At 36.1% G+C, this 14,428-nt stretch overlaps 1 protein-coding gene across 1 annotated transcript in view; it reads right to left on the bottom strand.

The window, feature by feature from the left end:
• LOC135684803 (uncharacterized) overlaps positions 1-14,428 on the bottom strand; it is a 58,940-nt gene that overhangs the window by 39,358 nt on the left and 5,154 nt on the right. The window contains exons 4-21 of the mRNA XM_089115091.1: positions 13,290-13,415; positions 12,880-12,957; positions 12,555-12,698; positions 11,463-11,611; positions 11,007-11,118; positions 10,532-10,653; positions 9,799-10,156; positions 9,245-9,313; positions 8,770-8,889; positions 8,202-8,368; positions 7,542-7,640; positions 6,458-6,536; positions 5,917-6,195; positions 5,107-5,342; positions 4,026-4,248; positions 3,551-3,712; positions 3,056-3,148; positions 2,106-2,278 (exon numbers count right to left, since the gene is read on the bottom strand). Of these exons, the coding sequence (XP_088971217.1) occupies positions 2,106-2,278; positions 3,056-3,148; positions 3,551-3,712; positions 4,026-4,248; positions 5,107-5,342; positions 5,917-6,195; positions 6,458-6,536; positions 7,542-7,640; positions 8,202-8,368; positions 8,770-8,889; positions 9,245-9,313; positions 9,799-10,156; positions 10,532-10,653; positions 11,007-11,118; positions 11,463-11,611; positions 12,555-12,698; positions 12,880-12,957; positions 13,290-13,415 (2,789 nt within the window). The remainder of the gene's footprint in view (positions 1-2,105; positions 2,279-3,055; positions 3,149-3,550; positions 3,713-4,025; positions 4,249-5,106; positions 5,343-5,916; positions 6,196-6,457; positions 6,537-7,541; positions 7,641-8,201; positions 8,369-8,769; positions 8,890-9,244; positions 9,314-9,798; positions 10,157-10,531; positions 10,654-11,006; positions 11,119-11,462; positions 11,612-12,554; positions 12,699-12,879; positions 12,958-13,289; positions 13,416-14,428) is intronic.

Genomic DNA, 14,428 nt, shown 5'->3' with positions numbered 1-14,428 from the left:
GGGAAGATGATCACAAACTTCAAATCGAGTAACTACCACCAATTTGTGAATAATATTCAAGAACCGAGAAGCTGGCTTTGCTATTCCATGGAATGGATGAAGCCCTTCTGTGAAGTATACTGGATTTTTGCTGATAGGTCGAAGCAAATATTTGATGAAATGGCTTTGGGGAATGGTGTATCTGGCTCGACTCACAACATGCTAGTGAAGATAAAAAGCATGAGAAAACTGCAAATCATATTGAGTCGTCGGCAGTTTATCTTAAATGGAAGTCCGGTAAAACTTTGGATGAGTTAAAAGAAAGAGGGCTACGTCGAAGCTCATGTTTTTGGGTCAAAGTGCTTGATCGTATTATATCGATAATTCTTACCCTGACAACGTTAAATCTGGCATTAAGAGGACACAGAGAAGAGGCTTTCGAAGGAGATTGCAAGGGTGGAAACTCTCCTGGATTAGTTGCTTTGCTAGCAGAATATGATGAAGTCCTTTATGAAGCAATTTCCCTCCCTGCAAGAGCTACAAAATATTTGAGTGCGAAAATTCAAAACGAATTTATTGGACTTCTGTCTAAAGCAGTTACTTCATCTCTTGTTCAAAAGATCAACAAGGCACTATTCTGGTCTTTGACTTTAGACTCTACTAGTGGTATAAGATCAGTTAAGCCTTGTGGTCCGTTAAGTCCAGATAAAGGATGATAAAATCTGGTCATTAGTGACTCCGTGGGGGCAGTACCGGAGAATGATGATTTCTTTGGGACATTGAAGAATGTTTTTAATCTTTTCAGTTCATCATTGAATAGATTGGAAGAACTCAGGGTTGAAAGTTTCGCAGGATCTTTGACACTTAAGAAGTTGTGTGTCACAAGGTGGACCTCTCGTATTGATTCTGTTCGTGCTTTCCGTGATAGATATCCACATATCATGACAGTTTTAACTCGCATTACCTTGGCATCAAAAAACAAAAATGATTGCAATCCCCAAAAATTGACTTAACTGTTGCATCTCGATTGATATGTTGCTCTATTTCAGAGCTTGTTGTGCTACGCGAGTCCTGGGACTCTGTTAAGCAAACTGCGTCTGCTTTAGCTATTGCTTGGCACACAGTAGTTGATTTCAAGCCAAAAACTAGAAGCAGAAGGTCCGTTATTGGAGCATTTGAGGACAATATTTTCATCTCCAAATCATCAAACAACTTGCTGAGCCTGTAAAGATTTTACAGAAGACTTGGAATCAGAGCTACGGGCATTTGTCAACGAGTCTCGCGTGGAAATAAAAGAGAAATGGACAACTGTAGACTTGGTTGATTTGATGTTGGAAAGTCGAGTCAGCTTTTCGTTTCCACAAGTCTACAAAGCTCTTTTTCTTTTCGACACAATTCCTGTCACTGTAGCTACCGCTGAGAGATCTTTTTCGAAGCTCAAATTGACAAAAACAGATTTGAGGTCAGCCATGGCTCAGGAGAGATTACTCGATGTATCAATTCTTTTCATCGAGAACAAGGAAGCAAGGTCAATCGATAAAGTGCAGCTAATCGACACTTTCGCCAGAATGAATGCCCGTAGATATAAACATATCCTGTGACTTTGAGCATTTGCCTGTTATCTAACCTCTTTTTTGTTACGATTTTGCTACCAAAATTGTTTTGTTCCTTTTGATTCTTCAATTTATGGAGTAAAGTATTTATCTTGCTGATTTCGTTATTTCTGCCTTGAAAAATTTCATTGTGAAAGAGCCCCCAAGCAAAATATTCCTAAGGGCCCGAAACTGTTCCGTTACGCCACTGTACATATTGGTAAATTTTAAATAAAAATTGGCAGGAATTACAAAGGGACACGATCTTACAAGTTCGGATTATCAAAATGAAAGAGAGCAACCTTATGATCTCCAGGCCTATCGTTTTTAAACTTTGCAAAGAAATATTCATAATTAGCATTAATGGTGAATAATTTGATCTTCAGGCTAATTAAAATCCAAAGTAAAAAAGCATTGTAAAACATCATGCAATGAATTGAGAAAGTATCTTGTATCAGACAAGATTCAGTTTGCAAGGACCACTGCTATTAGCTGATAAGTACAATAGACCCTATGTTTCATAACTAGCTTTACCCTTTCTGAACATCCTTGTCTTTCTTTGAACTATTTGACAATGAAGATTTCACTTCTTCTGTTCTGGAAGCTGATGCCCTGGAGCTGATGTTGCCTTTCAAAAATTCATCAAATGTCATTTTGACATCTTGAAGCCAGAGAAACGCGTAGTCTTTAAAAGTTTCCAAATATTTCTAGAAAAAAGCAAAAGATTCGTGCAAATTTTCCAACCTTACCGATGTTAACATAAATTAATAATCTCATCAGCTCAAACATTTCCATTTACTGTAAAAGCTCTATTAAGCACGCGGGGGGGGGGCTTATTTATTTTTTTCAGTCCTAGAGGGGGGTTTAAAAGAGAGAGGGATTTATTAGAGAGAGGGGGCTTATTAAAATTTTGACACAAAAAAAGTTTTAAAAACACCCTTGGCCATTTTTTGTTATGAAAATGTCATACAAATGTTCTCAAAAAACTTTGCTAGCGGCTTCGTAAGTCTAATAAATCAATTAAAAGGTCCTTATCTTCATCAGAATCACCAGGATCAATTGATAACCAACCTTGGGCATCTTCTAAATAAATTTCTACTGACTTCTTAGACGCACAAGTTAGTCGTTACATGGGCCGTATTTAATGCACACGACCATATTATCATGACACCTCTTAAGAGACCCTTTAGGTGCGCATATTTCCTGTACTTGACATCAAAGGCTTAATAGAGAAGGGGGGGCTTATTTAAATTTTTCGCTTGATAAGAGGGATTTAATAGAGAGGCGGCTTTATCGAGAGGGGGCTTTATCGAGAGGGGGCTTAATAGAGAGGGGGCTTAATAGAGAGAAGGCACATAGAACCTTTACGGTACATCACATGTACTTTTTCCTCTCTACCTAACTGGCTTTTACGTTTCATTTTTATTCATGTTACAACATTGAAACAATAAAAAAGTCGAAATTTTAAATGCTAAATATCTCACCTTGCAGTCGTCGACTTTTTCATTTACTATGGAGTAAATTTTATCAATTATTTCTGAAATTTCGTAGTCGATTTTCACCATTTGTTTGAAATCCTGATATAAAAAAGAAAATTTGTTTCATGTATAAGCAAAAGAAGACGAAAAAATTGAGCCAAATAACCTGACATTAATTGAAATTAGTGCGAGCGATTTCAGACATAAAAGACTTCTTGGACACTTTTTTGAGCGTGAATTCCTTGCAGTTTAGAAAAATGATAATGCTAATGCCATTTGCGTAGAATTGAATGCAATTATTACAATAGTGCAGCAAAAAGGAAATCTCCACGATATTATTTCGAGTAACTGTCTCTTATAATCTTCTTCGATACATTAAAAGGTGATGGATTTAATAGCAGCAATTCAAGGGAACTCAATTTGATTTTCTATACATAGATATAAACATGACAGTTTCATTACATCGATAGTACCCTTTTACATAAAGTATTAGCGGCCTACCTCGTTTTGGCAAATAGGCATGACGTAAGAGGCCCTTGCCAGATAACTATTGAGCCAAATCTCGACAAATTCTTGCAAAGATCTTGAAGCCAATGAATTATTCAATGGCGGAATAAAAGTGATCTCAGATGCCACCAACTCCAAACGAATAGCGAGAATCGGCTGTAATGAAATGTAACATTTTGCAATTAAAGTTCCTAAATGGATCTGCAAAGTAAAGCACTCTTCTCATATATTTAAAATTCAGCATAATTTCATTCACAGAAATCCATTAATGAAAAAAATTTTGCATAGCGATAAAATGTTCTTATCAGACAGCGCTTTGCTGAAACAATATTGGATAGGGAAACTGATAAGGGTTGACAAAGCGTCTTTGGAAACAAGCCTTATTGGTTTTTTGTGGTAAGAATATACCAAGTTATCCTTGCGTAAATTGTGAACAAAAAGAAAAAATACATGCTGGTTTAAAGCATACTTTTGCACTTGTTGATGGGTCAATGCGATGTAACATTGAATGCAGAGAGCTGAGAATGGACTTTCGAAGGCATTCGTAAACAGTGCCAGATATGTACTCCAGGTAACGCAGCCACACTGGTGATGCCCGGCTTATTTGCACTGCCTCGAATGTCGACTGCAACAGGGAGTGTATTCTCTTTCCTCCGACCTCTATCTGGTGACACAGACCTGAAGAAGATTCCCTGAGAATGAAACGAAGCTACATTAGCCTAGAAAATACAGATACATAAACAAGCGCAGCAATCATGTATTAATCTTAACTTCTACATAGCAATCATACAATGTAAATATATATGTTAAACAAATGTGTTAGGAATTCCTTTTTACCCTTCTGACAAAAAGAAATCGATGCAGTATAGCAAAAACTGTACATTCTTTAGTTTGTAATGTAAATTAGGATGATTCTAAGTTGCAGCTCTGAGTTTCATGTGAAATGATATAGAATAATAAAGTGATCCTCGATTCCCAATCATAACACTAAAAATGGCAGCAATTGATATTCGCAAGCTAGTAGATGATATCGTCTTGGGTGTCCCAGCACATTGTATTATTTGTAACTTTTTGCAGATTGCTTGCGTAAGCCATCCATACAGTAAACTTCCACTATTATTCAGTGACTTACAAAACTACCCAGGCAAACAGAGGAACAGAATACTTCCATTCAAGAAGTAAATGCTCCATTAAACATAATACTTGGTCTTAAGTACTGTTTCTGATAGACAGAAAATAAAATAATGAAATAATAGCCAGAAAGTTTCTTGCGTGGAAACCCCGTTGATCCTGAGCAAAAAAGACTTCATTTAAACAATATAATTTCCTTATATAATTTCATGAAGAAAAAACTAAGTGCTAGTAGACTGGAAGAAATAAACAAAGCTTCGAGACAGGGACAGCAGATGCATATGCGTGGCCTTCAGTCTTTTTGAAATTGTCCAAGATCTTAGAACTCGACAAGGCTTTATTCCACTATGGTCCCGATCAGCTCACAGGTCATTCTACGGTAGCTGTTTCAGCTGTTACAAAGCGACAAGGTAACTCACCTTTGCTTATCATGCAACTCTTCAATATATAATGTTTCTTTGTCGCTAACCATAGAGAACGCATCCAAAGGGCCGGCAGTCCACGATTCAGCGATCCTTTTGATCTCAGCCAGGTTATTCTTGGTGATGCTAACATTGTTGTAAAGATCGTTGCATATCAAAGTCGTTCCTCGTTCAATGAAGTCTTTTGACTCAATGTCCTGCCACGAGTACCTGTCTAGGCCCTCTTGAAGCAACTGTAAATTGGAAAACGATGTTGAAGTGGTAATCCTTTGGTTGAATTACTTATATCATGCAAAAAGACAGATTTTTAAAATTGGAAAATATTTCAGGTACGGATCGAATTAGCATTAATCAATTCAATGATGGTTTGTTATACGAAACGAAGGTAATATCTTAGCAACACTTTTCAAATTGATTCAATGTGATTTTCAGGAGAATTTAAGCCAAGGTACCTTGCTCATAGTTGTGACATTCACTGTTGGAATTTGCATGGGGCAAAATTTGGGTGGGGAAAATAAGCGCGCCAGATATGATTGCAATTTGCGTATACAACTACAATCAGTTTAGTAATTTGGCATGGTTGAATTACCTTTGCTTAAAATATAATCTCTCTAACTGTGTAAAGATTTTTTTTCGAAGACTTCCAGAAAGGTATAGAAAAATATATTGTCTGTAGTGTCGAAAACTAATGAGGTCTTCTATACATTATAAGCGCTAGCTAAGAATTCAACTGATGGGGCGCTTTATGTTTGAAATGAAACTGCAACAGAAATGTAGAAAAGGAAGTGATTTCTCGTGCGACATTACCTGCTTAGCAGCGGACAATTTGACTTCAAAAAGTGGCTTTTCGATGTCATTAACTATTCTTATAACGGTGTTGTATTGAGAGACAACTGTACTGAGTCTAGCAGCATTGGTCTGCAATAGAGCCGGGTCTGTATTTCGTATCAACGACCGGATTACATCTGGGAGCCTGAAATCAAGTGGTGGGAGCTGCAAATAGCGGACCTCTTTCAGCATCTCGCGTAGCTGATCATCGATATTAACATCGAGGTGCCGTGTCCCATCCCCTGTCTCCCTGTGTATCTAGAAAATGAGTGATTGCATTTGATAAATAACGCAGAATCTTTATTTGTCAATAAAATTCAGAATTGATTTGAGTATGTTGTTTCAAGAATGATTGAGCAAACAGTACACAAAATAATAAAAAACGCACAAAATCATATATACGACGAAAGGCTGCATAGAAAAGAGGATTAGATCTAAAACTTGCTACTTTTCCAATCACATGTTACATCGCTGACACGAAGTAATCGCTCAAAGCTGTATAAAGCTTTGTTAAACATACCAGAAGGGGCTTCTTTAACCGTAGCAAAAGATCTGGTCCTACATTGGTCTGCCAGTTTTCAAACAGCGATTTTTCAGCTCTACAAGATAATACATAAAATATCTAAATAACTATATTGATATGGAAATAATTTCCGTAGAGCAGTTCAATTGTTTATCAAAAACGAAACCCGATATGACAATCGCTGAACTCTGGACAAATCTTTGATTATCGTTATTAACAGCTCCATGTAATCGCAGTTCCGTTGCCACTTTAAAGTTTGTATATAACATAGTTGTGTAAAAAGAGGGTGACGAGCAGACTACAACAGAGGATAAGTGATACTAAGTAAAGACATCACTACGTCAGAAGCTCGTACGAAGCTTATTGAAAGAGGCATGGAGAAGCGGAAATATAGCATCCTAAGAATTATTAGTCCGACACTCATTGGATTATAACTGAAGGGAAAACAGAATTTAAATCCAGATTGGCGCGCTTGACTGATTCCTTGCTGTTCACCAACTGGCAGTCTCTTGTGAAAGACACACTTAGAACTTAGATCAAACTTAGAAACAAATTCACAAATTCCTATAATACGTTAATGCAAATAGATTAAAGCTAAATAGTTTGGGAAATAAGACGAATTTAGTTGGGTATTTACCAAAATGTTGGCAAAATGCAATTATAGGAGTAAAATGTTATGTGTCATTCTGTACTTGTTTTAAAACGAAAATGCTTTTTCACTTTATCATTAAACTAAATATTCATCGAGAGACATTCTAAATGGAAGTGCATTAAAAACGCCGCAATTCTCGTGCATAACTAAATGTTTTAAATTTACCAACGAATAACTAAATGAAAGATATAATAATAAAAACAGCATCAAGCAAAAGTGTTTTCAACCGACTTTTAATCAGAAATTTTGCTATTTAGGATGTCTAAGCATCTTTAACGATCAGTATTTAACTGTGTGTCTGATGATGCACGCGGGAACATGTCTTGGTTTGCGGCTCGAGCACAAAACGGAACAAAAAGAAAATGTAAGAATGGATAGTAAACAAATCAAATGAAACAAAAAGGAAACTATCAAAGTAGTTCCACTTACGCCTCGATATCTTTTATCAGATCAGAAAACGTATCTCTGACTTTCCAGCCTTCATCCCCTTTCAACGAAATGGGGGAAACTAACTTTAGCTTTTCAATGGTAACCTGAAGGGAAATAGAAAGTTAACTTAAGGCAACCTTGTTAACACTGTAATGTACCAATTGAAAATTGGAACAGAGATAGTCATCCAGACAACCGCGGTCAACCCATTCTAAACAAAATGTTGATGTTCGTGACGTCATCGTAATAACAGAAGGGCAAAATGCAACGATCTAAGCATTTAAAATTGTCAACAAAGATCGAAAGCTGTTGTTGTTGAAGACATACTTAGATGAAAGCACAGATTTCTTTCGATTTTGAAACAATTTCACATATTCCATAAGTTCTTATGTCCGTATGTTAAAAAGCATGGGATCAAACAAAATCTATTGCCTGGAGCTTCGATAAATAATAAATGATTAAGAAAACGGTTTAGAAATTATTCAATATTGCATTTGGATAACATTATTGATGAGTCTGCATCCTGCAATTTCAAGAGATTTCAAGGATCTATTTGACGTTGTTTAGACTTCAGTGAATTTTGTATAGCCCAATACGTCTAGACAACTTCAATGGTTAAGTGCATTTTTTTCTTGTAAATGAAAAACCACTCTGAAAAAGCTTGCCTTAAGTCTTGCTTTCAGTGAATCCAGCCAGAGGAGCTCGTTCGTCAGAGGAGGTATGTGTATGTGGGTCACTTTGATGCCAGACTCGAAAAGCGCTCTCGTTTTCACTATGTCTTCGGTGAGATTAGGCACAAAAGTATCCACTATTGGTTTGATCTCTTTCTAAAAATATCAGATCAAGCAAATTAACTTTCACAGCTTTAAATTCAATATTTCAAAGACGAAGACTTCTAATTCAATACTTTCCTCTTCAAAAGTGCAGCTGCTTTTAATGTAGCTGATTCATTTCCGAGGTTGACCTTTCATTCTTGTGAGGGTTTCTCGCTGCTGGATTCATGTTGGCAATCCATTTTTCCTTGGTACAATGGGCGTTTCCTGTGTCTCCATATCCAATTATGGAAGCAAAAAGACTAAACAAATTCCAAGACTAAATCTAACTATTGGTTATAATAAAATTGACTTCTATGCTGAAATTGTCATAAGAGCAAGAGAAAAGTGAATTCGTATGATAGTATAATAGAATATATGTGAATATAGCGAATGTATAGTTTTACGGTCCTTGCCTGTACGAGATCCCTACTACTCGTCCCCTCAAAAACTTCCAGTAATCTGAGCCTTGATCTTAGATCCCAGCACTGCTTAAAACTCTCTTGCAGCACCCCTCCAAGGCGACTCTCCAGTTCCTTTACAAAATAAAACTAAACGTAAGGCATACCACAATAACGTAACTTAAAGCTAAACTTAAGATAAGGCCTAACGTAACGTAACGTAACGTGACGTAATGAAACGTAACGTGACGTAACGTAATGAAACGCAACATAGCATAACGTAACATAGCAACGAAAGTGATGCAACTAGTGAAATTACCTGACAGGCTCAAGAACTATAGCATCAGGAACGAGAAAAGCAGGTCATTTCCCTACCATCGAGAAAATACTGATACTACACCTAAGATCTCCTGTAAATGACGATTGAAAAAATCTATAAATGGTTGCTTGCTTTTCAAAACGAATTGCATGACGGGATGCAAACACTTACCCTAATGACAGAACGAAACACAAAGAAGCTCCTTTCGAAATGCTGGGAGTGGTCAACATCCAAAACGTCCTTTGAAAAAATCATAACAAAAATTCAGTCGGAACGAAAAGGAATCACTTTAGGTAGCATGATGTAGAACTTATACACAGATCTTCGTTTTTTAAAAAAGTTGATCAAAAATTGTACAGTCTTATGACATTTATGTTCCTTTATGTAATTACAGCTTCCAAGCATACAATATTCAGATTTGAAATGAAGCTTTCTTTAAGCAGCAATTGGATGTAGGTAAGATGATAAGCAGCAATTAGGTAAGATGCTAAAACAAGAGGCACTTGTGATTACAAAACATTGCAATGCTTTAGAAATAACAAGCTGCAAAAGCAAAAAATGGAGGCAAGCCCCATTCTTACTTAGCAAAATTTAACAACAGATTTTCATGCTTCTCCATGGAGTAAAAAGCAAAGAAGCCAATTCTTACATGGTTACTTTTTCTATTGAAATACCATTCTCTAATTTACCCATACTCCATTGCTAGCTAAAAATGTTTGCATTACCTTGACCGTTTCTTTAAACTGAGCCATTGCTACCTCAAAGCGGCCATGAATCTCCCTAACCATGGCATCAAGCCCTTGCCCACCAGCTCCTCCAACCTCAGCAGCGTTCTTCAACATGCGAAAATGCCTGGTTGTTTCAACGAGTTCTAGTACATCGTTGCACCTTTCCATGAAGCTATTAAGCCCAGCAAAAACCGGACTGTTTCTGGCCGGCCACGGAGAATCGTCCCATACCATCTCACTGTTGCTTTCACTTTCCGATCTCTGGTCCTTTTCTCTACCGAATACTGTTGTTCCGCGCTGTGTTTTGGCCTCCCGGAATTTGCGACTGTGCCAAACGACCCCAGCACTATCAGTTCTTTGTAAAGAAAGAAGGCATCTTTTCACTTTTTTTTAGATTTACCGTACAAAAGACCACTGATTGGTAAACATTCTTTCAGACGAGATGCTGAATTTGACTTTGTTTCTCAACCAGAAAAACTAAGGCATTTTCAAGTATTTCTTCTAAATTTCTATTGTTGAATTCATTCTTTGCCACATTTTAAGTTCTATGATAATCAATATCATTTCTAAGAAAATTAGCTTCATTTATATAACCTAAGACAAGTATTAGTTCAAGTTAGCCATTATGAAACGATTAAAATAAACAGAAGTCACGAGCTGCTTTACCTGCAAATTACGGTCACTAAAGGTAAGGGGCATAGAATCTATTTCAGTTTGTCGAAACAAATACCTCGTTCCAATTTGTTCCGCAAGTTTTTGCTGATTCAAAGCATCCGCTTTATCTTTGGTGTCAAGATACCGGCCTCGAAATGATGCGCAAATCTGCAAAGCCTCTTTCAGGTTGGAATGTGCCTGAAAAGCAACAGTATCTACTAATTTATGGAATATATTAATTAGCAAATGTAAAGAAATATAAAGTCTGTTTCATTATGACAGTAGGCCAAATTTTGAATTTAGGACACTACGGGGGACGAGTGCCTAGTGCCTTGTACAGCATTGTTTGGGATTGAGAAAAATATTGGAATATTATTTATTTTGCTTCACAATATACAAGCTGCAAAATCGTATGACTTTCTCCAGGTGTTGTGATTTGTGATGACTAAGATTTTCCTTGGTATCTATCTGTTTTGACTAAAATGTCTCACAATAGCGACGCTATCAATTCAATTTTTCAAGATTAGAAAGCTATTCGAAAGAAAACTTACGCTGATCAGGTCATCCAGGACGCTGAAATCGAGTAAGTCTCTCGCTCTTTTGACAACCTGATTCGAGATCATTCGCAGCATCCTTGTTAAGTTGCTTCCCTTGTGGAAAAACCTGGGGCACAAGATTAATGGTTAGAAGGTGTTAATATCAAGTAGGAAAGAAAGAGCCAATGCTAGAAACGGCTATCTGTCCTTTACCGGCTTCCAGGAGACCATATATCTGAAAGATCAGCTCAAAACAACCATGCATATGGAAAAAAATAAGTAGGAAAAAAAAAGGAAACGGCTGATATCAAATCATGACGAGGTTGTTATAAATGTCTAGAAAAGATAAAGAATTATGCTTTAACATGATGCTACGCGGAATTATGATGTTAGACGAAAACTTAGAACATTAACGTTTAAGCAAGCAGCAGCGTAAACAAATTTGGTAAAAAGCTACCAAAGAAGACATACCTGGAATGTTGCCATACCAAAAAGAGGGTATGCATCAATGGAGCAAAATTTGGCATCATGTCTGATGCGAGTATTGAATAGGACAGCGATTCAAACCAGTGGGTCATAGTGCTCAAAAACTGCAAGTTCTCGTCTGCTTCCCGCTCAGCCTGAACAATAAAAGGTTGATGTGATAATTAATAAGATGGTTAGAGCTTGTCAGCTAAGATACAATTACGGTAAGAGAAGGGCAGCAAAGGCAAGCCTAATATCTGCTAAAGGGGTCTTTAGCGGAGGTAGAAGTGGCTTGAGGAACAAAAATAAGAAGAAAAGAAGGACGTAGAGCAAAAGTAGAAACAGAAGAAGGACGAAAAACAAGAGTAGAAACAGAAGAAGGACGTAGAGCAAGAGTAGAAACAGAAGAAGGACGTAGAACAAGAGTAGAAACAGAAGAAGGACGAAGAACAAGAGAAGAGGGACCGAAAGAGAAAGAAAAATAGGAAAATGGCAAAAATGAAGAAAAGGAAAGAGCAGATGAAAAAGAAGAAGAAAGAGAATAAAAACAGAAGCAGCAAAAGAAGAAAAATATAGAGCAGTAGATGAGGAAGCAGCTGAAGAAGTAGAACAAAAAAGAAAAAGAAGAACAAAGAAATAGAGAGAGAAAAAGAAGTAAAGTTTACAGAAGAAGGAAAAAAGAAAATGAAGAAGTAGAAGTATTGAGTGATTCCGAGAAATGAAGAAAAAGAAAAATATAAATATACAATGAACTTCTATAAATATGAGTATGAAAAATTGCATAAATAGATTTGAATAATACTTATAATGAAAAGAAATATGATAAAATCGAAGATAAGTCCAGAACATGCCTCAAAGTAATAGATTGTATTTGTATTTGTACAGTAATGGATATAAGACAAAGTTAAGCAAATAGGAAAGAATAAAGGATCAAAGAACTGAAATGTTTAAAGTTTAATTGGATTGAACAATTTAATGACTTTTTAAAATGCAAAAAACTTTATCTTTTCTGTTTGGAAGCTTGGTAGTAACATTTACAAAATCAAGCAAAAAAATGAATATATGTATTTGATATTCCAGTTAAAAATCAAGGCTCACTTTCGAGATTTCCCTTTTCACGTTGTGAAACGACTGTGCGTATGTGCTGTTGGCCTCCTCCAAATTCATAAGAATATTTACTACCACAGGTGAACAAAGTTGCTCATTTATTCGCCGAATCTTTTCAAAATGATTTGCCCAAACCTAAAATCAAACAGCGTTGAATCAAGACGTGCAATGCAATGCCATGCCCATTTCCAAAAGCTACATTTAGCTCGTTTTGCGTGGATTAATGCCATCAAGTCACTCGTTCAAAGCATACTGTTCTTGAATTTTACGACATAGCTATTTCACTAGAAGTACTGACTAGTGCAAAAAAACCTACCTCAGCTTCACAAAGAGGCCCGGGCTCCTTCCCATGGCGTCTTGCGATCTCACTTTCAGGCTCAAGTTTTAGTGAATTCTAACAAAAAAATGCAATAGTTTTGGTTACAGGGCAAATGGTCACGAGGAAAGATCAAAGAAAAGGAAGGGAAAATTTAGAAAAAGTGTTGTACACTTTAGAAATACTAAACAGCCAAAGAGCACAAAAAGAAAAAGTTTTCTACTGGGGCTTATTTGCACTTATTATTCAAACTTTAGGGTGGTGAATTGGAAAACAGGAAAGCTGCTCTTTCTAGTAACATACGGCATAAAAATTGCAATCTATGGTCAAGACTGAGAAAATCTTGATGCTCGAAAGTCTGAATTATGGAGAGGCCAAAATATGACAATTTCTCAACATTTGATATTTACTTTAATTTGCTTTATCCAGCCAATCAAATAGGTTTCAAGAATATGTATCACCACCAGCTTTCTATGACTGTATGCTGCAGCTTCGGAAAGAACTTCAATCGAAGGAAGCGGCAAGTTCACTTCACCCTATAGCAAAAAAATTGTTTTGGTTTAAAACCAATCACGTATTTTTGTTTCTTTATGAAGGTTAGTTTTGACTATCGTTACAGCTGTGGAGGGAAAAAAAGAATAATAAATGCTTGAAAATTATAATTTCTTTATCTTCCTTATCTTCAATTCAAATTACTGGAATTTAATTATAATTTATCTAAGATCTTTTGATGGCATATGAAATAACCTCTTCAAGGTGACATGTCATAATCTGCAGTTGTCATAACTTTTTAAACTACATTCAATAACAATTTTAAAAGGCTTCTGACACATTGGTACCTCCAAAAATGGCTAGGAAGTAAAACCATTTTATTTTATATCTTGTTGTTTAATTTCGAGCTCCTTATCTTTGATATTTACTTATATTTACTAATAAGAAGCTGCTAACCTACTTTATTATTCATAGTCTCCTGTCTAGACTTTGGAGCTCATACATACAAAACTATCAAATGAAGGAGTTGAAATTTTCTGGAAACGCTTTTCATATCACATTCATAAGTGCTGTAGCAAAACTTCCGAAAAGCCTGTATTTAGAAAGATAGACATTTGCGCTTTGTAAAGCGCGAGAAGTGACTTAATGATCGAGTAATAACTATATTTTTATATTAATGAAACTTTCAAAATCATTTCCCTGACCTAAGCTGTTTCCTGTAATAATAAAAACCTAATTGTATTCATTGATTTTAATTAAAATTAAAATATGTTTTCATGCTTGCTTCATCACTGCATAATTTTAGGCATCATTGAGAAAAAAAAATTAATGTATAGTTGATGTTGCTTAAGCTTAAAGGAAGAGTTTTACGAGCAAGATGTTTTTAATAGTACCTTCATCTGCCTTCGTTCTTCGTCTAAAGAAACAATTCATTTTTTCAATGGCTATTTATTTATACGAATCATTCAAAACCCACTCAAATCTCGGTACTTTCGCTACATATGGTTGAGTATAATCTATCATAGAAAAGGACTAGAACTCCATGCTGTACATCGTA

This window comes from Rhopilema esculentum, chromosome 21, assembly GCF_057945365.1.
Source record: "Rhopilema esculentum isolate cy_ngs chromosome 21, ASM5794536v1, whole genome shotgun sequence".
NCBI classification, from domain to species: domain Eukaryota; kingdom Metazoa; phylum Cnidaria; class Scyphozoa; order Rhizostomeae; family Rhizostomatidae; genus Rhopilema; species Rhopilema esculentum.
Note: the sequence above shows the minus strand (reverse complement) of the source record. Positions and strands in the feature narration are given on the sequence as shown.